General features: G+C 62.6%; 3 protein-coding genes and 2 non-coding genes across 5 annotated transcripts; 4 read left to right on the top strand and 1 right to left on the bottom strand.

The window, feature by feature from the left end:
• Positions 1 to 127: 127 nt before the first annotated feature.
• Positions 128 to 2,401, bottom strand: LOC137851631 (cathelicidin-3-like). Its single transcript, XM_068672925.1, has 4 exons — positions 2,153 to 2,401; positions 730 to 837; positions 532 to 615; positions 128 to 279 (listed from the first exon to the last, which is right to left on the bottom strand). The coding sequence occupies exons 1-4, from the start codon at positions 2,324 to 2,326 to the stop codon at positions 205 to 207; spliced, it is 441 nt and encodes a 146-aa protein (XP_068529026.1). The 5' UTR covers positions 2,327 to 2,401; the 3' UTR covers positions 128 to 204.
• Positions 2,402 to 4,140: 1,739 nt separating this feature from the next.
• On the top strand, positions 4,141 to 11,083 carry TBRG4 (transforming growth factor beta regulator 4). Its single transcript, XM_068673161.1, has 11 exons — positions 4,141 to 4,294; positions 4,384 to 4,815; positions 5,974 to 6,291; positions 7,301 to 7,472; positions 8,051 to 8,208; positions 8,414 to 8,524; positions 8,902 to 9,046; positions 9,344 to 9,586; positions 9,778 to 9,889; positions 9,982 to 10,096; positions 10,961 to 11,083. Exons 2-11 carry the CDS (start codon positions 4,423 to 4,425, stop codon positions 11,060 to 11,062), a joined length of 1,869 nt encoding a protein of 622 aa, XP_068529262.1. The 5' UTR covers positions 4,141 to 4,294; positions 4,384 to 4,422; the 3' UTR covers positions 11,063 to 11,083.
• Positions 9,126 to 9,269, top strand: LOC137852844 (small nucleolar RNA SNORA5). Its single transcript, XR_011094071.1, has one exon. It is a non-coding gene; the product is annotated as a small nucleolar RNA SNORA5 (small nucleolar RNA).
• LOC137852843 (small nucleolar RNA SNORA5) lies at positions 10,748 to 10,889 on the top strand. The gene has a single exon (XR_011094070.1). It is a non-coding gene; the product is annotated as a small nucleolar RNA SNORA5 (small nucleolar RNA).
• Positions 11,084 to 12,354: 1,271 nt separating the features above from the next.
• Positions 12,355 to 21,414, top strand: NACAD (NAC alpha domain containing). Its single transcript, XM_068673156.1, is given in 11 exon segments — positions 12,355 to 12,593; positions 15,229 to 16,284; positions 16,287 to 16,898; positions 16,999 to 18,544; positions 19,726 to 19,977; positions 20,073 to 20,161; positions 20,264 to 20,347; positions 20,590 to 20,736; positions 20,820 to 20,951; positions 21,031 to 21,153; positions 21,248 to 21,414. Coding segments are annotated over 11 exon segments (4,164 nt in total). The 5' UTR covers positions 12,355 to 12,485; the 3' UTR covers positions 21,263 to 21,414.
• The last annotated feature ends 110 nt before the right edge of the window (positions 21,415 to 21,524 follow it).

Raw genomic sequence — 21,524 nt, 5'->3', positions numbered from 1 at the left:
ACCATCATTTTGGGACCCCCACCGGACAGACCCCACTCCCCCCACCCCGCTGCCCCCCAAAACCACCCCCATCCCCGTCACCCCGTGCCCCCCGCGCCCCAAAAGCGCACGGAGGGGACACGGCACGGCCGGGAAGCAGCTTTATTTGGGGGGGGGGGACACCAAAAGGGGGGGACAGCGGCGTCGGGGGGCTGCGGGGGGGCCTCATCTCCTCTTCCAGGCCCTGTAGATCTTGATGGCCAGCGGCACCAGTTGCCAAAAGCGCTTGACCTGGCGGGGCTGTGGGGACAAAACGGTGTCACCAAGGGGGGGGGACACACCCCGAGTGTCCCCATGCGCCCCCCTCCCTCCGAGGAAGGTCCCCCCCGGAGAGGCACCGGCACAGGGGGGTCCCCAACATCCCTGGGGCCACCCCACAGCCTGTGCGTCCCCTCCCCTCACCACCAGCACGGGGGGGGTCCTGAGTGTCCCGAGCATCCTTGGGGACACCCCATAATGTCCCCCCCCTTGTGGTGTCCCCCCCCCAGTCACCTCCATCGTGGAGTCCACGCAGGTGACATCGAGCGCGGGGCGGCCGCTCTGCAGCACCACGGGGCCGGAGCAATCCTTGATCAGCTGCGGGCAGGGAGGGGGGGGGGTGACAATGATAAGGGGGTCTCGCGGCCCCCCCCATGGGGTTGTCACCTCTGTCCCCGTCCCCAAAGACCCCAAAGGACCCCCCCAACTCACCCCGTCCTCCTTGAAGTCGCAGGAGTCGGGGCGGGCGCCGGTGCGCGCGGGGCAGCGCGTCTCCATGATGGTGAAGTTGAGGCTGCGCAGGGAGCTGAGCTGGACATCCTGCGGGGACACGGGGGGGTGACACGGTGACAGCACCCCCCCAGTCGCTACAAGGTGTCCCCAAAATGTCCCCAAAATGTCCCCAAAATGTCCCCTCAATGCCCCCCCAGTATCCCCTTCACTTCCCCTTGATATCTCCCCGGTGTCCCCCCAGTTTCTCCAAAGTGTCTCATAGGTGTCCCCAGGGTGTCCCCAAAATGCCCCCCCAGTGTCCCCTTCATGTCCCTAAGATGTCCCCCCAGTTGCTCCAAGGAGTCCCATTGATGTCCCCAAAATGTCCCCAAAATGTCTCCTCAATGCCCCCCCAGTGTCCCCTTTATGTCCCCTTGATATCCCCCCAGTGTCCCCAAGTTGATCCAAGGAGTCCCATTGATGTCCCCAAAATGTCCCCCCAGTACCCCCCAATACCCCCAGTGTCCCCTCAATGTCCCCAGGGTGTCCCCCAAGGACTCCAGGCTGTCCCACCGATACCCCCAGGGTGTCCTCAGAGCGTCCCCTGCCCCGTCCCCCCGGTGCACCCTCTGTGTCCCCAAGGTGTCCCCAAGAAGTCCCTTCGATGGCCACAAGGTGTCCCCAAGAGATCCTTTAGTGTCCGTTTCATGTCCCCAACGTGTCCCCAAGGTGTCCCCAGGGTGTCCCCAGGGTGTCCCCAAGGTATCCCAAAGTGTCCCCAAGGGGTCCCCTCATCATCCCCCTTGATACACCCAGGTTGTCCCCATGATAGCCCAAAAATATCCCCACGTGTGTCCCCAGGACATCACCCCAGTGACCCCAAGGTGTCCCCAGGGTGTCCCCAAAGTGTCCTAAGGGTGTCCCCAAGCTGTCCTCTCATCATCCCCCTTGATATACCCAGATTGTCCCCACGATATCCCAAAAATATCCCAAGGGTGTCCACAGGAGGTCACCCCAATGTCCTCTCAGTGTCCCCAAGGTGTCCCCAGGGTGTCCCCAGGGTGTCCCCAGGGTATCCCAAAGTGTCCCCAAGGGCTCCCTGCATCATCCCACTTGATATACCCAGGTTGTCCCCACAATATCCCAAAGATATCCCCACGGGTGTCCCCAGGACGTCACCCCAATGTCCCCTCAGTGTCCCCAGGGTGTCCCCTTGGTGTCCCCAGGGTGTCCCCAAGGTATCCCAGTGTCCCCAAGATGTTCCCTCATCATCCCCCTTGATATACCCAGGTTGTCCCCACAATATCCCAAAAATACCCCCACGGGTGTCCCCAGGACGTCCCCCCAATGTCCCCAGGCGGTCCCCAGAGTGTCCCCAGGCTGTCCCCTCGCCGTCCCCTCGCCGTCCCCTGGCCGTGCTCACCGGGGCGGGCTCGGGGTCGGCGCTGAGCAGCCTGAAGGCGTTGTGCACCTCGGGGCGCTGGTTGAAGGAGTCCACGGCCTGGGCCAGCGCCTGGCTGTAGGCGAGGGGGGCCGGGGCGGGCAGGGCGCAGGCCCCCCCCAGGCCCAGCAGCAGCAGCACCCAGCAGCTCGCCATCCTCGCCCCGTGCCGCCCCGCAGCCCCCGCCGCCTTTTAGCGGCCCCGGCCTTGTGCAACGCGGCCTGGGCGGAAATTTCGGGGCCCCACGGGGGCAGCCACAAGGCGGCCGTTGGGGTTTTGGGGAGGGGGAGGCGGCGGGGCGAGGGGCGAGGGGTGACGGGGGGTGTGGTGGTGGGGACGTGGCCGTGCCCTGCCCTGCTCCGTGCCGGCTTGGGGACATGGGGACACCCTGGGGACACCCTGGGGACACCCTGGGGACATGGGGACAGCGGCCCTTGAGGGGCAGGAATATGGGGAGGGGACCCGTTGGGGACACCCCGGGGACATCCCCGTGGGGACAGCAGCACTCAGGGGGGGGCTATGGGGTGCAGCAGGGACACGAAGGGGTGCAAGGGACAGACACGGACACAGCGGGTGCAAGGGACGTTTATTGGGGTGTTAATGGGGACATTAATAGGGACGTTAATAGGGACGTTAATAGGGACATTAATAGGGACGTTAATTAATTGGAACATTAATAGGGACTTGGGGCTGTGACACTTGCACAGCACCAACTCCTGCCAGGGCTCCTCAACCTGAGGTGACACCAGCCCCAGGGTGGCACCGGGACCCCACTGTGGCCTCATTTCCCCCCTCAGCCTCCTCCTCGTGCCCGGTTTTGGGAGCTGAGCCCCCTTTTATGAGCCCCCCGTGCTGTTTTTTTTTTGGGGCACGGCCGGGGTTTTCTGCAAAGGGGGAGGCCGGCGGCCCTGAGCAAACAGGCGCAGGGGAGCGGCGGCGCAGGGCGGCCCCGAAACGGCCCCGAAGGTGGGCGTCGAGGCTGGGAAGTGCCGGGAGGCCGTAAATCTGCCACGGCTCTGCCGCGGGGCAAGCACGGGGCCACGGGCCCTGGAGGCAGCGGGGGGGGGAGGAGAGGGGGAAGGAGGGCAAAGGGGGGTGGAGGGAGGCAGAGGAGGGAGATGGAGGGCAAAGGGGGGCAAAGGAGGTAAAAGGAGGGAAATGGAGGCCAAAGGAGGCCAATGGAGGGCAAAAATGGGTAATGGAGGCCAATGGAGGGGAATGGAGGGGAATGGAGGGGAATGGAGGCCAACAGAGGCCAAAGGAGGGCAAAGAAGGGTAATGGAGCCCAAGTGAGGCCAATGGAGGCTAAAAGAGGCCAATGGAGGGCAAAGGAGGCCAAAATAGCTTGATGGAGGCCAAAGGAGTCCAATGGAGGCCAATGGAGGGGAATGGAGGCCAATGGGGGCCAAAGGAGGCCTATGGAGGCTCATCGAGGCCAAAGGAGGCCAATGGAGGGGAATGGAGGCCAAAGGAAGGCCCCGGGGTCAATGCAGGGTCTGTGGGGCAGGAGCCCTGAGGAGCAGCCGGGGGTCTTTGGGTTGTGGGGCCGGGAGGAGCCGAGGGGAGGCCGCGTGGGGACAGTGCCAGGGGCAGGCTGGGGGTCAGGCACTGGGTCCCACATGCACAGGGGCTGGGTTTTGGGGTGGTTCTGTTCAGATTGGACTATTTTTAGTTATTTTTTTTCTTTTCCGGGTTCTGGCTTTGGGTGTTCGGTGTTTGTGTGACCCGGCGGGCACGGAGCCAGGAGGAGGAGGAGGAGGAACGGCCCCGAAAGGGCAACAAACACGGCCAAAGGCCAAGCATGAGCCATGAGGAAGTTGTCCAACACCATAAAATGCTTTTTTTATTACCGATGAGGTTAAAAAGGGCCGGATTTCCCCCAACAGAGCCGCCCCCCCCCCTCCCTCCCTGACCCAGCACAAGGGCAGGGGCCGAGCCCTGCGCACAAAATGGCGGCGCCCAGCCGCCGTACACCGGAAGCCGCTCTCCTGTCTCTCTGTATCTGAACCAATCAGAGCGCTGCGCGCCGCGCGGCGAGCCAATAAGACTCAGCGTCGCTGCCGTGACGTCATCAGTGCGCGCCTGGCCACGGGGCGTGCTGTACGGCAGGAGCACCGGGGCGCGGTAGGGCACGGAGAAGAAGAAGGGGGGGGGGGGGCGCGTTTTGGGGCCGCTTTTTAAAAATTAATTAATTTGAATTTTTCTTTTCGCAGCCTCGCGATGCAGCGCTGAGCCCCGGCTTCTCTCTCAGCATGGCGGCGCGGCTGGTGGGGCGCTGCTGCTGGCGCCACCTCGCCGCCATCTCCCTGGGGCCCGGCCCTGCCTCAGGCCTCCGCCACCCCCCCAGGGCCTCCTCGCTTCACGCCCCGGGAGCCGCCGCCGCCGCCGCCGAGGGCTCGGCCCTGAAGGAAAAAACTGAGGAGAAGCCCGGGGCGCAGGGACCCAAGGCGCTGAGGGAGCTCCTGGAGGCGGCCCAGGGGCCTCGGGAGCTGCTGGAGCTGAGCGAGGAGCCGGGGCTGAGCAGCAACCAGGCCTCGCTGCTCATCGGCCGCCTGTCCCGCCTGGCCGCCCAGCAGCAGCTGGAGCCGCAGGGTTTGCTGCAGGACCCTCGCTTCAAGCAGCTGCTCGGCGTGATGGACTCGCAGGTGGGTGCCCGGACACGTAGCACAGCCCTCAAGGTGCCTCCTCCCTCCTCCTTCCACTTTTATGGGTGTTTTTTTCCCGTTCTCCACTCATTTTTAGTTGTTTCTGTGAGCCGAAGGTGCCACCTGGTCAAAAGTTTGGTGGTTGAGGCGTTTTGGTGCCCAACAGCACCGGGTTCGGCTCAAAAAAGGGTCCCCACATCAGCAGGACGTGTCCTTAAAAATAGGGATCCCCCGTTATCCCCCCACATCAGCAGAATATTTCCTTAAAAACAGGGATCCCCCATTATCCCCCCACATCACCAAAATATTTCCTTAAAAATAGGGATCCCCCATTATCCCCCCACATCAGCAGAATATTTCCTTAAAAACAGGGATCCCCCATTATCCCCCCACATCACCAAAATATTTCCTTAAAAATAGGGATTCCCCCATTATCCCCCCACATCACCAGAATATTTCCTTAAAAACAGGGATCCCCCATTGCTGGCAGGGCCGAGCTCTGCAAGGAGAGCGAGAAGGTGGCAGCACAGCCTCGCTGCCCAGAGGGGTGGCTGTGAAGGCAATTAGCTGGGAGTTAATGAAGGAAAATCTCTCTGTGCACAGCTATTTTTCTCCAAAAAGCTGCTGCGGTCGTGGCTAACGCAGTGTGGGATGCGAGAAGGGGATCTGCAGGTGCTCAGGGGCTCCAATGCAGGCTAAAATGACATAAAATAAACTAAAAATGACATAAAATAAACTAAAAATGACATAAAATAAACTAAAATCGCAGAATCAGGGAGCTGTAGGGGTTGGAAGGGATCCCAAGAGATCAGCCCCCTGCTGAAGCAGGCGGTCATTAACCACGTCGCAACACCTCGACCAGCCAAAGATCCCAAATCTTAGGGCTTGGGCGCAGGGAAAAGGCTCTGAGGTGCCCGGGGCCAGCAGCCTGCCTCTTAGCTGTGTCCTACTTCATCTTTTCAGCCCCAAAAAGTTGAAGAGCACCGTTTTAGGACTTTAGGTAAAGGGTTGGAGGGGAAGTTGAAGGTTTTATTTGCTCAGAGCCGCCTGGTGCAAGCCCCCTGAGCACCAGCTCCCTCCATAACCACAGGGCAATGCCATCTTTTTGCCCCAGCTCTCTCTGATTGATGTTTTTTTATGTTCCTTTTCTCTCCCCAGATCTCCCAGGTGTGGAACAACGCCCTGGTGAACGTCCTGAAGAGCCTCTACTCGCTGGGGCTGCCGAGCAGCAGCCGGGAGATGCAGTCGGTGGAGCACGAGGTGCTGTGGAGGCTGCGCCGCCTCACCTTCCGCCAGCTCGCCTCCCTGGCCGAATTCTTGGCTTCCAGACCCCAAAAAGACAGCAAACTGCTGGCCGAGGTGGTCAGGAAGCTGGAGCTGCGCTGGACGGAGCTGGAGGGCACCCGCAGCGTGGTGACGCTGATGGCCAAGGTCGGCCACGTCTCCCCGGCCCTGATGGACCGCCTGGAGGACAAGGTGGGGGCTCCGGGAGCTCTCAGTTTGCTCCTTTCCCTTCAAATCAGCATTTTTGGGGAAAAAAACAGCCTCAGCTCTGTAATAACGCCCTGCTGCGTGCCCACGGGCAGCTCTCGGAGCAGCTCAGGTGCTCAGGAGAAGCGTTTCCCCCCCCCAGGAGCCACGCAGGAGGGGAGTTGGCAGGTGGGAGCTGCCTGAAGGCTGATGTGCTGCTCTGTGAGGCTGGAATCCCCTTATTTTGTGCCGGAATCCCCTTATTTTGTGCCGGAATCCCCTTATTTTGTGCCGGAATCCCCTTATTTTGTGTTAGAACCACCTCATTTTGTGCCAGAATCCCTCATTTTGTGACGGAATCCCCTTATTTTGTGCCAGAATCCCCTTATTTTGTGCCAGAACCACCTTATTTTGTCCTAGAACCACCTCATTTTGTGCCGGAATCCCTTATTTTGTGCCAGAACCACCTTATTTTGTGCCAGAATCCCTCATTTTGTGCCAGAATCCCCTCATTTTGTGCCAGAACCACCTTATTTTGTGCTAGAATCCCTTATTTTGTCCTAGAACCACCTTATTTTGTGCCGGAATCCCTTATTTTGTGCCAGAATCCCCTTATTTTGTGCTGGAATCCCTTATTTTGTGTTAGAACCAGCTTATTTTTTGCTAGAATCCCTCATTTTGTGCCGGAATCCCCTCATTTTGTGCCGGAATCCCTTATTTTGTGTTAGAACCACCTTATTTTGTGCTAGAATCCCTTATTTTGTCCTAGAACGACCTCATTTTGGGCCGGAATCCCCTTATTTTGTGCCAGAATCCCCTTATTTTGTGCTAGAATCTCCTTATTTATATTAGAACCACCTTATTTTGTGCTAGAACCCCTTATTTTGTGCCAGAATCCCCCCATTTTTTGCCAGAACCACCTCAACCAACGACACCTGGGCCAGTGGCACCTCACCCCCCTCATCCACAGCTCCCTGCCTGCCTCCCCCTGACATCCCAGCCTTTTTTTTTTCAGGCCCTGGAGCTGGCGGAGCACTTCAGCCCCGAAGATATCCGCAAGATCACCCTGGCCCTGGCCTACCAGAACCGCCGCTGCGTGCCCCTGCTGCGCGCCCTGTCCTACCACCTCCTGCAGAAACACACCGAGCTCGACCTCGCCACCCTGACCGACCTGATTTTTGCTTATGGTGAGCCCCTCGGCCGCGCTGGGACCCGGCGAGCTCCTGTAGGGTGCTCGAGTTGCGCTCTGAGATCCTCGGGGTGAGCTGGGACGGAGCAGGGAGGCTGGCAGCGGGGTGCCAGCCAGCACAGCCACCTCGTTTCCAGCCCCACACGCTGACAGCACAACATTTCCCTGCCCTTCAGCTCTTCCTTGTGCTCCCATCATGTTTTTTTTCGCTGAGGGAGACCTCCTGTGGCAGTTCAGGGTGTGAACGCTCGGCTCCGTGCTGCTGCCTCACCCCAGAGCCCGTTTGGGCACGGCCTGGGTGTGTGTGGTCACAATTACAGCTTGGTTTTCCTGCCAGCCTGCAGGAAAAAGGGAAATGCAGCACCATAGCCTTCATGGGTCGGGTTTATCCTAAAAAAATTAAGGATTATCCCATAATAAACAACCTTAGAGGGGGCTCACTCCCCTCCTGGATGCCCCCAACCCCTTCCTGGCCCTATAAAATCAGCCTGGTGGCACCCTGCCAGCTCCCGTGCCAGCTCGGTGTCAGCGGCTGCCGCTTTTTCTTTTTTCTTTCTTCTTTTTGCCCCTTTAAAGGAAAACTGAATTTCCACCAGCCCCAGGTCTTCCAGAAGCTCGCCACCGACCTGCAGCCCCACGTGGCCAGCATGACGCCGGGCGAGGTGACGCGCTGCATCAGGTCCTTCGCCCTCCTCAAGTGGCTCAGCCTCCCCCTCTTCGAGGCCATCGCGCAGGTGAGGGGGCGCAAGAAAACACCCCCAGAGCTCAGCTTTCCCCTAAAAAAAAATTAAAAAAACCCTAAATGACTCCTGAGGGATCCCGTGCCTGCGTTTTCCTGCCCTGCCGTGGGGCTGGGTGTATCCCTGGTGGTGTTTTGAGTCTTTTTTCTGTCCCTGCTCGCTCCAATTTTGTTTTTTTTTTGTCTCCCGTGTCCCCCAGTACGCCCTGGACAACGCCAAGCAGCTCTCGGTCGCCCACCTGTGCAGCATCATCCTCTCCTTCGCCCGCCTCAACTTCCAGCCCAGCGGCAGCGAGGATTTCTTTAACATGGTACGAGCTTCCTCCTTCCCCTCCTCACACATCCCGAGCCAAAAAATGGGTGTGGGGAGGCTCCAGGGCCCTGTAGGGAATGGGAATCAGGACCCCACAGCTCAGGACAGGCTGAAAAACCTTCCTTGAGCTGCTCTAACGGGACCAGAGAGCCCACCCAAGGAGGAACAGCCCCAAAAATCCCAATCCTGAGGGTTAGAGAAGCCTTCAAAGCTCATTTAGTGCGACCACCCCTCTGATTAATTTAATTTTTGAGGCATTGCAGGGAAAAAAAAACCACGAGGCTACCACGGAGTGGTCCCAAAGCCTCAAGCAGCAAACAGAGGGGGTTGGAGCTCCTCGGGGTGCTTTTTCTGTGTTTTTTTTGTGTTTTTTAGGTCCACGAGGAGCTTCGGGACCAGCTGGACGGGCTGGAGCCCCAGCTGCTGAGCGACCTGGTGTGGTCGCTGTGCGTGCTGCAGCAAGCCAAGCCCCACTACCTGCAGCGAGCCCTGGCGCCCGATTTCTGCGCCCGCATCCAAGGTGAGACCGTCCCTAAAAATTTACACCTCGAGAAGCCAAGATTTGGCGGTTTTCACCCCAAATCTGCCCTTCTGGGAGGCGCAGCCCCGTCAAATTCGGTCCCTGCCTCCTCCTCCGTGGCGGGGACTGGCCAGCCGGCTGCTACAGCGAGCTCTGTCGCCCATGGGCCCCTCGTCCCCTTTTCCCGTGGGACTTTGGGGACAAAACCGTGCCACAGACACCCCCACCGTGCCCTGGGGCTGCTCGTTTGGGGGCTTTTCACCCTAATTTCTGCTTTTTTTTCCCCCTCCCCGCCAGCCGATCCGTCCCCCAAAGCCCAAAACCTGCGGGTGAAGCTGCTGCACATCAACGCCACGGCCAGGTTGGAGATCCCCGAGTACCAGGGCCCGTTCCTGACCCCAAATCTGTTGGGAACTGTGGGGTCAGCGGGGGAAGGAGGCAGCCAGCTGCGGGGCAGCCTGCGGGAAGCCCTAACGGGGGTGCTGGGCGGCCAGGACAGGGCACGATTCGACGCCCCCACCATCTACGGCTGGCAGATCGGTGAGCGCGCCCTCTCCTCGCACCACCAGGAGGGAGAGGATTCGATTTTGGGGCTTAATCCCTACATTTTGGGGTCGTCCCTTCTCGTGCAGCCTCCAACCTCTCCTGAGGCTTTTTGGGTGCGAAGGGAGCTGTGGGGCGGCAGCTCGGTGTCCCTAAAAGCCTCCTTTTGGGTTTTTTGCTCCCTGCAGATGCTGAGGTGGTGGTGAACGCCGAGAACAAACCCCTCCCCATAAAGGATTTCGCCGCCCCCCACCTCCTCCACGCCGAAGGGACGAAGCCGCTGCCGCCGGGAGCCAGGAGGTTGGGGCTGGGAGCCAAAAACCAGCTCGGGGCCGAGCTCCCTCCTTCCCCCTGCCCTATTGACATCCCCTTTTCCCCTTTTCCCTTTGTAGGGTCGCCTTCCTCAGGTGGGAGTTCCCAAATTTCAGCAATAGGGGCAAGGAGCTGCTGGGCCGCTACGCCATGGCCCGGCGCCACGTGCAGGCGGCCGGCTTCCTGCTGGTGGACGTGAGTAGCCCCAAACTTTGCTTTTCACCTCTTTTTAGGAGAAATCTTCCTCCTTTTGCCCCCATTTCCTCATTTTTTGGGGTTGGAGGAGCGGGACAGCACCCAAGGGGTGACCCTACTGTGTTTAGGGTCACCCTCAAGCCGTCCCAATCCCCAAAAGGCTCCCCAAACGCTCCCCAAAGGGTTTTGGGAGCTTTTTGCCCCTCTCCCCCTACTCCTGGGGGCTCGCTGCAGCGGGGCAGAGCCCCCCTAAAAGCCCCCCAGCGATCCTACAGCGGGATTAGCCGCCAGGAGGGGGGGGATCAGTAATAGGGGAGGACAGCAGGCAGGGGCTTAGCGCCCTGATCCCTGCCCCGGGGCATTAATCAGCCTCCTGGGGGGGTAATTATAGACCGGGGGGGGGGTAATTATAGCTTGGGGGGGGGAATTATGGCCCTGGGGGGGGAATTATGGCCCTGGGGGGGGAATTATGGCCCTGCTGGCAGCGGGGGCAGTGAGACACATGGCCCTGGGGGGCTCTCACCCTACAAAAAGCCCGAATTTGGCCACATTCTGCCCAAAAATCTGCAGTTTGAGGTGCTGTGCCCCCCCCGAATCGTGGCTGGAGATTTTTTGGGGGAAAATAAGGAGGAAACGGTCGCTTTGGGAGCCCGCAGCCTTGTCAAATTCGGTGCCCGCCTCCACCCCGTGGCGGGGACCGGCCCAGGGGCTGCCACAGCAATAGGGTCGTGCTTCATGGGCCCCCTGCCCCTGCTTGTGGGGCTGCGGGGACAAAACCAAGCCACGCACAGCACCCCCGCACCCCAAATACCCCATATTATGACCCCCAACCCTCACCCTTTTATTTTTTTCCCCCCTTTCCAGGTCCCCCACTACGAGTTCCTGGAGCTGAAGCTGGAGCGGCAGCGGGTGGCGTACCTCAGGGACAAGCTCAACAAGGCCCTGGCCAAGGATTTGGCGAGCTAGCGTGGCCCCAAAACCCCCCCCTAATAAAGAAACCTCCCCTAATAAACCCCCCCATTCCACCCTGCTGCATCTACGGGGCCGGGGGGGGCTGCGCCGCTCGGGGCCAGGCTTTTGGGGTCTGTTTTTGGGGTGTGGGGAGCAGGGGAAGGGTTGGGGTGCTCGCTGCACCCCCAAAATTCTGCTTTTGGGGTTGGCCCCCCCCACAGAGCTGAGGATGAGGGGTGCAGCCTTGGGGGGCTTTGTGGGGGGCAGCAGGACCCCAAATGCACCCCCAGGGAGCCCCCCAACCCCTTTGTCCCCACTCCACGCCCCCCAGCCAGCAAAACCCCACCAGGAGGGTTTTTTTTGGGGGGGATTAAGCCACCATCTGGGCTAAAAACAGCGGGTTTTTGGTTTTGGGGTCACCGCCACCCCTCTCCACGCCCCCCACCCCCCCTAATGGGGTCGGAGCCCCCCCCGGCAGGGCCCTGCTATGGGGCTGAGGCGGCGGCTGCTGAGTCACGGCCAGGGCTGCTCCTGGCACCGGCAGCGCGCCAGCACCCGCCTCGGGCTTTGATTTTTGGGGGGGGGGGCAGAAAGATTTGGGGGGGGTTTTGGGGTCTGGACAATTGGGGTGGTTACCCCAAAAGGGCACTGGGTGTCCTGGGGGCGTCCCGTGGGTTCTAGGCCCCCCCCTCCCTTTCTTTTAGGGCCATCTGTGCGCCCGGATGGGGTCTGGCGGCACAGCGGGGGGGGGTACCCAAATGTGTGACCCCCCCTCAGCATCACCAGGGAGCCGTCCCCATCGCCATGGAAACGGGAGGAGAGGTGGCAGCGCCATGGGGACACCGGGGGGGGGGTGGCACCAGCCTGTCCCCAACCCCCCCGGGGGGGGCACACAGAGGGTTTGGGGACAGCGGGTTTGGAGACGCCGCGGGGGGGACCCTAAATGTGCGGCGTCAGCGGGTTTTAGGGGGCACGGGGGGGGGCTCCGAGCCCTTGTTAATATGGAAAAGGGGTTGTGGGGGCATGGGGGGGGGCTGATTTTTATTTTAAAATTAAATAATGGGGGAAATAACGGGGGAAAAAGGGGGGGGGGGTTCCCCTGCGCGCCCCAAATGCGCCCTCCCCGGGGGGTGCCGCAGCACCGCAGTGGCGCACGCCCCTCGTGCTTTTCTTTTTGGGGCTAAATAAATAAATAAAGGGACAAAACAAAAAAAAAAAAAAAAAGAAAAGGGGGAGGGATAATAATAAAAAAAAAAAAAAAAAAAACACCAAACCTGCTGACATCATCCGGGATGACGGGGCTCTGTGTGTGCCCCCCCCCCAACACCGATGCTCAGCCTCGCCCGGCGCAGCCGCCGTCGCCCAACGTCGCCGAAGCGAAGCCAGGGCTGAAGGGGGGGGCCTTGGAGGGGGGGGGGGTCCCCAAAACCCCTCGGCCATGCCCGGTGAGGAGGCCTCCAGCAGCCCCCCCGGGTCGCAGCCGGAGGCTCCTGGCCTCGCTCCCGGCCTCCAGCCTCTCTCGGGTTCGTCGGTGGCAGGTGAGGGGCTCGCGGCAACGCCGGGGATGGAGGCCCTAAAATAAAAGGGGTGGGGGAGGCCGAGCGGGGAGGGATGGAGGGTCGGAGGCTGTAGGGTCGGAGGATGTGGGGCTGGGGGGATGGAGGCTGTAGGGACAGAGGCTGCAGGGATGGAGGCTGTGGGGCCGGAGAATGTGGGGCTGGGGGGATGGAGGGTGCAGGGATGGAGGGTGTGGGGCTAGAGGCTATAGGGCTGCAGGGACAGAGGCTGCAGGGATGGAGGGTGTGGGGCCAGAGGATATGGGGCTGGGGGGATGGAGGGTGTGGGGCTGGAGGCTATAGGGCTGCAGGGATGGAGGCTGTGGGGCTGGGGGGGTGGAGGATATGGGGCTGGAGGGTGTGGGGCTGGAGGCTATAGGGCTGCAGGGATGGAGGCTGTGGGGCTGGGGGGGTGGAGGATATGGGGCTGGGGGGCTGGAGGGTGTGGGGCTGGAGGCTATAGGGCTGCAGGGATGGAGGCTGTGGGGCTGGGGGGGTGGAGGATATGGGGCTGGGGGGCTGGAGGCTGTAGGGCTGGAGGCTGGGGGGCCAGAGGATGTGGGGCTGGGGGGAGGGAGGCTGTAGGGCTGCAGGGACAGAGAATGTGGGGCTGAGGGGATGGAGGGTGTAGGGTCGGAGGATGAAGGGATGGAGGGTGTGGGGCCAGAGAATGTGGGGCTGGGGGGCTGCAGGCTGTGGGGCTGCAGGGACGGAGGCTGTAGGGACAGAGGGTGCAGGGATGGAGGCTGTGGGGCTGGAGGAATGGAGGCTGTGGGGCCGGAGGATGTGGGGCTGTAGGGACAGAGGCTGTGGGGCTGGAGGGTGCAGGGATGGAGGGTGTGGGGCCAGAGGGACAGAGGATGGAGGGCACGGGGATGGGGGCTGTGGGGCTGGAGGATGTAGGGCTGGAGGGACGGAGGCTGTGGGGTCAGAGAATGCAAGGACAGAGGATGTAGGGCTGCAGGAATGTAGGGTCGGAGGGATGGAGGCTGTAGGGACAGGGGCTGTGGGGCTGCAGGGATGGAGGCTGTAGGGTTGGGGGGCTGGAGGTTGTGGGGACAGAGGCTATAGGGTCAGAGGATGTAGGGCTGGAGGCTGTGGGGCTGCAGGGACGGAGGCTATAGGGCTGGAGGCTGTGGGGCTGGAGGATATAGGGCTGGAGGTTGTAGGGACAGAGGAGGACACGGGGACGGAGGACGCGGGGCGGCAGCGCTCGACCTGAGGCTTTCCTGCCCCCCCCCCCATATGGGGGGAGGGACACCACCCTGCCCCCCCCCGGCCCCAAATTGTGCCCCCGCTACCAGGAGACCCCACAGCACCCAAGGGTGCCCACGCCCCCCCCACCCCCCCCATCCAAGGGCCATCGGTCACCGCTCCCCAAGGTCACCCCACAGATATAGGGCCGGGGGGGGGCCCCAGTGGTGTTCCCATCCCACTGCCCCCCCCCCAGGGAGTGGGGGATATGGGGGGGGGGGGCAGTGCCCAAATGGGGCCAGGGGGGAAGGGAGGGGATGGGGGAAGGTGGAGGGGGGATTAGGGCAATAAGGGGTTAAAGGGACCCTACAGAGCTGGGGGGGGTCCCCATGGTGAATTTGGGGCTGGGGGGGGCACAGGGTTTAAGCCTATAGGGACAGAGTGGGGGTGCCCCAATCCCATTGCCCCCAGCCCCCTGTATCCCCCCCCCGGGTTTAAATTGGGGACAAAAAGCCCCCCCCCAACCCCCCCCATCCCCATCCTGGGTGCAAATGGGGATCCCAAAGCCCCCCCCATAAAGCACAGCCCCCCCCCCCAGCACCCCATAAGTGCAGCACAAACATCACCCCAAAAAAAAATAGAGGGGGGACTGCTACGCCCCCAAAACCACCCCCAAAAAGTGTCCCCATCTTTTATGGGACCCTCCCCCCCCGCCCCCCAAAAAAAAATTCCCAGGGGCGGCCCCTCCCCCTTCCCAGCAGCCCCACAGCCCCGCCCCCCCCCCCCCCCCCGCCCCTATAAAACCCCCTCGGGTCCTGGGGGGGGGTTCTGGGTGCTGCTGGAGCCTCCCCTGCCCTATGGAGCCCCCCATAAAAGCCCTAGGTAATGGGGGCTTTTTTGGGGGGGATTTGGGGCATTTTGGGGTGATTTGGGGCTTTTTTGGGTTTTTATGGGGTGGGGAGGGCTGTGTGCCCCTCCTGTCTTTGGGGTCAGGACCCTCAACTCCACGCAGTGATGAGGGTGTGATGGATTTTGGGGTGGGGGGGGTTCTGTTATGTCCTCCCCCAAAATTGGGGGGTCTCAATGCTTAGGGTTACCCCCAAGCCCTAAATGCCCTGGGTGCTGCTGTGTCATCCAAGGGATGGAACTGGGTGTGGGGGGGGTCTGGCTGCTCCCACCACCCCAAAACCTCAAATAGGGGGATTTATTTTATTTTTTGGGGGGGGTCACCCCTATAACCCTCCCCACCCCCCCCATGTGTCCCCCTGGGCTTAAATTAGGGACAAAAAGCCCCCCCCTCCCTGGGTAGGGACACAAAGGGGGGGCTCTACCCCATTTATTTTTTTTTTTGGGGGGGGTCTATGAGGACATAGGGGGTTTCCCTGCCCCCCCCCAAAATTCACCCCCTCTCTCCACAGCCCCCCCAGGGACGTCGTCACAGCTGCCGCCGTGGCCCCCCCGATGCCCACCAAGGAGGAGGCTCGCCCCCAACCCGAGGGGGCCAGCTGCGACGCCCCCCCCGGCCCCTCCACCCCCCATGCGGCCGAGCACGGCCCCCCCCAGCAAGGGCTGCCCCCCCCCACCCCCCCAAAACCCCCCTACACCCCCTCTGCCCCCCCTACAGACCCCTTGGACACCCGCATCGTGATGGGCGAGGAGACGAGCTGCCCCCCCAAAACCCCTCCGGAACCCCCCCACCCTTTTAACCGCCCCCCCCAGGCCTCCAACCTGGACCCCGACCTCTTCTTCACCGCCCCCTCCACCCCCGTGAGGACCGGGGGGGCTCGACCCCAAAAGGAGGAGGATGATGAAGAGGAGGATGAAGATGGGGGGGACGTGGGGAGCGAGGGGTTGGGCTCCCCCCCCACGTCCCCCTCCGGATCCTATATGACGGCCGAGGGGGGCAGCTGGGGGTCTTCGGGCACCGCCAGCACCTCCCCGTCCTGCTCCCCAAATCTCCTGGTCGAGGCCCCCGACGGCGAGGCCGGGCCTGCGGCCTTCACCCACCGCTCCTCATCCTCCTCTTCCTCTTCCTCCTCCTCCTCCGAGGATGAGGATGAGGCCTCGGCGAGGCAGGAGGAGGAGGAAGATGAAGATGAGGACGGGGGCAGTGGGAAGGCGTTGAGGGATGAAGGCTCCCCCGGCGGCCTCATCCCCGCGGCCTTGCTGCCTTTCCGCGGCAGCCTCCTCTTCGAGGCCGAGGCCGTGGAGATCACTTTGGTGCCGGCCCAACCGGCGGCCGAGCCCCTCTCCGAGGAGGATGAAGATGAGGAAGATGATGAAGAGGAGGATGAAGACGCCAGCACCTCGGCCTCCTTCCTCCGCTCGCTCTCCGAGACCTCCATCAACGAGGGGGTGGACGAGTCCTTCGCCTTCCGCGACGACACCTCGGCCTCCTCCGACTCGGCCTCCTACGACGGCGAGGAGGACGAGCGGCTCTACGGCACCGAGCGCCACGCCTTGGGGGGGCCGGGGGGGTCGCCACCCCCCTCACCCCGGCCTCCGCCGGCACCCCCGGGGACCCCCAGCCTTCCTCAGGGGACATCGAGCTCATCTGCGTGGCCGGGAGGAGAGGGCCGTCGCTGGGGGGGGCCCCAAATTGTGAGGCGGCCTCCGGGCCTCAAATTTTGGAGGCTGCCGAAAAGGGGGAGCAAGATGGTGCCCACCCGGCTGAGGAAGAGGAGGAGGTTGAGGAAGAGGAGGATGAAGAGGATGAGGAAGAGGAGGAGGAGGAGGTGGTGGTGGAGGCCTCTGAGGTGGCCTCCGTTGAGGCTCCTGCCACAGAAGTCAACATGGAGCCAACGGGGGAGGCCTTCAGCCCCTCCTCATCCTCCTCGGAGCCGGAGGAGGCCTCCACCCTGGAGCCCGATGTCCTCCAAGAGCCCGACCCCGTCCCAGAGGAGCCACCCCATATGGAGGCTGCTGTCCCCACGGAGTCCCTGCCCTTGGAGGAGGCCGAGGAGGCGACACCGGAGGTGGTGGAGGCCCAAAAAATGGTGGAGACCCCAAAAGTGGTGGAGGCCCCGGAGGTGACGGAGACCCCAAAAGTGGTGGAGGCCCAGGAGGTCCCAGAGGTGGTGGAGACCCCAAAAGTGGTGGAGGTCCCGGAGATGGTGGAGACCCCAAAAGTGGTGGAGGTCCCGGAGATGGTGGAGACCCCAAAAGTGGTGGAGGGTGACGGAGACCCCAAAAATGGTGGAGGCCCCGGAGGTGACGGAGACCCAAAAGTGGTGGAGGCCCACCCGGAGGCCGACCCCGATGTGGATCTGGAGGCCGCAGCCAGCACCCCCACAGCCCCCCTGCGCCGGGGAGACCAAAGACCCCCAACCCATGGCCACGGGGGGACGCCCCCACCCTGCCCGCCACCAACGGCGCCCACGAGTTGAGGCCACCATGATGGAGGCCCCGGAGCCTCCGTGCCCACCCCAAGGAGGTGACCCCAAGGACGAGGCCGGCAGGACGGCCCCCACCCCAAATGAGGACGCCCCCGAGCTGCAGGACGGGGTCACGGAGGAGGCCCCGGAGCAGGAGGAGGCCGCTGAGGAGGTCGAGGCCCTCCAGGAGGACGGGGAGGCCGCGGGCAGCGAGTCCCCACCGCCGGGCGACGGTGACGGTGACAGCGCCGCCACCGAGGAGCCGGGGGACGAGGACGAAGGGGGGGACGCGGAGGACCCCGAGGAAGCCTCCGGCGAGGACCTGGAGCCGGCCTCAACCAAGGTGGAGGCCGAGTGGGACGCCACTGCCTCCTCTTCCTCATCTTCCTCCTCTTCCTCCTCCGAGGACTCCTCTCCCGAGCCCTTGGACACCTCGCGCTCCCGCACCGACTCCAGCTTCTTCACCGCCCCCGAGGACAGCGCGGGGGAAGGCCTCCAGCCTTCCTCCTCCTCCTCTTCCTCGCTGCCCCCCCGGCCCTGCATGGCTCTCTGCCTCCTACCCCCGGCCTCCTCCAGCCCCCCCCCGCCTCCTCCGCTGCGTTTCACCGCCTCGGAGCGGGAGGTGTACGTGGGGACCCCCCCGGCCCCCCTCGAACTGCTCCAACCCCCACCACCATCATCATCCTCATCTTCCTCCTCCTCATCCTCACCGCTCGGTGCCTTGCCGGAGAGCTCGGAGGATCGCCGGCGCGTGGCCACCATGCTGCAGGGCGATTTTGGGGACCTCCCGGCACCGGGGGGGTCCGGACAAAGCCCCCCTCTCGTCGTCCTTGCTGCTGTTACGGAGCCTCCGCAGCCCCCCCAGGCTGAGGCCGAAGGCACCGTCATCGCCGAGCCTGAACCCAAAGACCCCCAGGAGCCGGGAGATGCCGGGAGCCCCCCCTGCACCCCTCCGTGGGGTGAGGAGCCCCCGCTGCCCCCCGGTGAAGACCCCGATGCCAAAGTCCCGGTGGAGGGCGAGCACCCCCCGACACCCCCTAAACAGCAGGAGGATGATGATGATGAAGATGAAGAAGAGGTGACAGCGGGACCCCTCCCCGAGGAGCGCGGGGAGGTTGCCCCCAACCCCCCCGAGGCCGTTTCGGTGCCCTCGGACCCCCCAGCAGAGCCCGGGACCCCCGAGGACCCCGCACCCCAAGAGGTCCCGGTTGAGGTTTCGGTGCCGGCGGCCTCCAAACTCGTCCAAGTGCCTCCTCCCGGCTCTTCCTCCTCCTCCTCTTCCTCACCGCCGCGCTCGGAGGACACTTCAGGGCTCGCCCCGAGGCTGGAGGAGCACCCGGCGGCCCCACCGGCCTCCAGGAAGAGGCTGGAGGGTGAGTCTACCCCATAGGGTGCCCCCTGTCCCCATAAGGTGCCCTCCGTCCCCGTGGGGGTCTTTATGGGGTCCCCGGAGGTGTTCCGGGTCGGGTGGTGCTGGTTTTGGGGTGAGCATCCTGGGTACCAACCCCTGGAGGGGGTTCTGGGGTCCCTACAAAGCCCAATTTTGGGGTGAGGGGGCTTCCCCTTCTTATGGGACCACGGTGACCCCAATATCTCTCGTCCCCATGGGGTCCCCGGAGGTGTTTTGGGTTGGGTGGTGCTGGTTTTGGGGTGAGCATCCCCGGTATCAACACCTGGAGAGGGTTCTGGGATCCCTACCAAGCCCAATTTTGGGGTCACTGTGGTCCCACAATATCTCCCATCCCCATGGGGTCCCCAGAGGTGTTTTGGGTTGGGTAGTGCTGGTTTTGGGGTGATCATCCCGGGTACCAACCCTTGGAGTGGGTGCCGGGGTCTCTACCAAGCCCAATTTTGGGGTGATGGGGCTTCCCCTTCTTGTGGGGTCACAGTGACCCCAATATCTCCCATCCCCAGAGGTGTTTTGGGTTGGGTGGTGCTGGTTTTGGGGTGAGCATCCCGGGTACCAACCCCCGGGAGGGTGCTGGGGTCGCTACGAAGCCCAATTTGGGGTGAGGGGGCTTCCCCTTCTTGTGGGACCACAGTGACCCCAATATCTCCTGTCCCCGGAGGTGTTTTGGGTTGGGTGGTGCTGGTTTTGGGGTGAGCATCCTGGGTACCAACCCTTGGGGGGGTGCCGGGGTCTCTACCAAGCCCAATTTTGGGGTGAGGAGGCTTCCCCTTCTTGTGGGACCACAGTGACCCCAATATTTCCCGTCCCCATGGGATCCCCAGAGGTGTTCTGGGTTGGGTGGTGGTGGTTTTGGGGTGAGCATCCCGGGTACCAACCCCTGGAGGGGGTTCTGGGATCCCTACAAAGCCCAATTTTGGGGTGAGGGGGCTTCCCCTTCTTATGGGACCATGGTGACCCCAATATCTCCCATCCCCTTGGGGTCCCCGGAGGTGTTTTGGGTTGGGTGGTGCTGGTTTTGGGGTGAGCATCCCGGGTACCAACCCCTGGAGGGGGTTCTGGGATCCCTACCAAGCCCAATTTGGGGTGAGGGGGCTTCCCCTTCTTATGGGACCGCGGTGACCCCAATATCCCCCATCCCCGCAGCGCCGGAGCCGTCCCCGCAGAAGGAGAAGGCGCGGGGCAGGAAGGCACCGGGCGGCCCCAAAACCACGCGGGGGTCGGAGGCGGCAGAGGGGGGACCCCGCCGGGCCCCCCGGGGCTCGGTGCAATCCGAATCGAGCTCGTCCAGCGAGGCCGAGCTGCCCTATAACTGCCCCGGCGCCCCCGAACACCTCCCTGCCATCGCCCTGCTGGAGGACAAGGCGGCGCCGCGGCGGGGAGAGGCCAACCATAAAGGTAAAGTGGGGAGATTTGTTTTTTTTGGGGGCGTTTTGTTTTTTTTTGGGGTGGTGGAGGCGTCTCCAACCCGATCCTTTTTGGATTTTTTGTAGGGTCGTGCAACGAGTCGGAGAGCAACGACGAATCCATCCCGGAGCTGGAGGAGCCCGAGGGCGCGGAGCCGCGGCCGGCGCAGACCCAGGTATAGGGTTGGGGGGGTTTCAAAGCCCCAAAACCCCCATCCCGGGGCACCCGAGGGATTTTGGTGACCCCAACCCCATTACTTCTGTCCCTGTCCCCGTAGGCACCGCTCACCCACTCGCTGGGCACGGGGGAGGAGAGCATCAGCAAAGCCAAGCAGAGCCGGAGCGAGAAGAAGGCTAGGAAGGTGGGACGGGATGGGATGGGTGGTGCTGCCCTATAGGGTTTATTTTTGGGGGTTATGGGGTTGGGATTAGACCCCCTGTGCTCCCCAAGGTGCTGCCCCCATCCCTGGGGTCGCGGCTGGGTGTCCCCATCCCGCTTTATCCCATTACTGAGGGTTGGAGACCCCCTGGGCACGGCCCTACAAGCCCCAGCGGGGTCTGTAGGGTTGATCCTCAACGCGTGACCCCAAAAAAAAACCCCCAGGCCATGTCCAAGCTGGGCTTGAGGCAGATCCACGGCGTGACCCGCATCACCATCCGCAAATCCAAGAACATCCTCTTCGTCATCACCAAACCCGACGTCTTCAAGAGCCCCGCCTCCGACATCTACATCGTTTTCGGGGAAGCCAAGGTGGGATTTGGGATTTTTTGGGGTCAGGGAGGTGGGAAAGGACCCTAAGGAGCAGCCCACGACCCTTTTCCTCGTCCCCGCAGATCGAGGACCTGTCGCAGCAGGTGCACAAGGCGGCGGCGGAGAAATTCAAGGTGCCCATGGAGCACTCGCCCCTCATCACCGAGACGGCGCCCGCGCTCACCATCAAGGAGGAGAGCGAGGAGGAGGAGGAGGTAGGGCGGGTCGGGAATGGGTTTTTCTCCCCTTTTGGGATTTTTTTTGGGGTTGACGGCGCTGTTCCCGACCCCGCAGGTGGATGAGACGGGGCTGGAGGTGCGGGACATCGAGCTGGTCATGGCCCAAGCCAACGTCTCGCGCCCCAAAGCCGTGCGGGCGCTGCGGCACAACAACAACGACATCGTCAACGCCATCATGGTGAGCCAGGGGAAAAAAAAAAAAAGGGATTTTGGGTTTTTTTATAGGGTTATCCCCATCCCGCAGTGCCTGATTTTATGTTTTCCCCCCACAGGAGCTGACCATGTAGCAGCCGGGCCCCCCGGCCCCCCCTGTATAGGTGCACAGTTTTCCTCTTCCTATTTTTTTTTCCCCCTCCCCTACCCCCGAGCATCCTTTACCCCTTTACGCCTTCGCCTCTGTAATGCTCAATAAACGGCCTCATGCAGCACTGGGATCGCACCCCGCCGCCACGCCTGCTCATTTGGGGTCCCTTCTGTGGGATTTTTGGGGTTTGGGGGGGCTCCTGCAGCCCCCTATCCAGGCAGTGGGGTTTGGGGGGGATGGAGGAT

The sequence above is a fragment of the Anas acuta genome, chromosome 2 (assembly GCF_963932015.1).
Source record: "Anas acuta chromosome 2, bAnaAcu1.1, whole genome shotgun sequence".
Lineage (NCBI taxonomy): Eukaryota > Metazoa > Chordata > Aves > Anseriformes > Anatidae > Anas > Anas acuta.
Note: the sequence above shows the minus strand (reverse complement) of the source record. Positions and strands in the feature narration are given on the sequence as shown.

Excerpts from the sequence above, each read along its gene's own strand:
- LOC137851631 (XM_068672925.1), bottom strand. The coding sequence starts at position 2,326 with ATGGCGAGCTGCTGGGTGCTGCTGCTGCTGGGCCTGGGGGGGGCCTGC. Across the intron at positions 838-2,152 it reads CCGACCCCGAGCCCGCCCCG|GATGTCCAGCTCAGCTCCCT; the intron begins GTGAGCACGGCC and ends GTGTCCCCGCAG. Across the intron at positions 280-531 it reads GCGTGGACTCCACGATGGAG|CCCCGCCAGGTCAAGCGCTT; the intron begins GTGACTGGGGGG and ends TTGTCCCCACAG.
- TBRG4 (XM_068673161.1), top strand. The coding sequence starts at position 4,423 with ATGGCGGCGCGGCTGGTGGGGCGCTGCTGCTGGCGCCACCTCGCCGCC. Across the intron at positions 6,292-7,300 it reads TGGACCGCCTGGAGGACAAG|GCCCTGGAGCTGGCGGAGCA; the intron begins GTGGGGGCTCCG and ends TTTTTTTTTCAG. Across the intron at positions 10,097-10,960 it reads CCGGCTTCCTGCTGGTGGAC|GTCCCCCACTACGAGTTCCT; the intron begins GTGAGTAGCCCC and ends CCCCCTTTCCAG.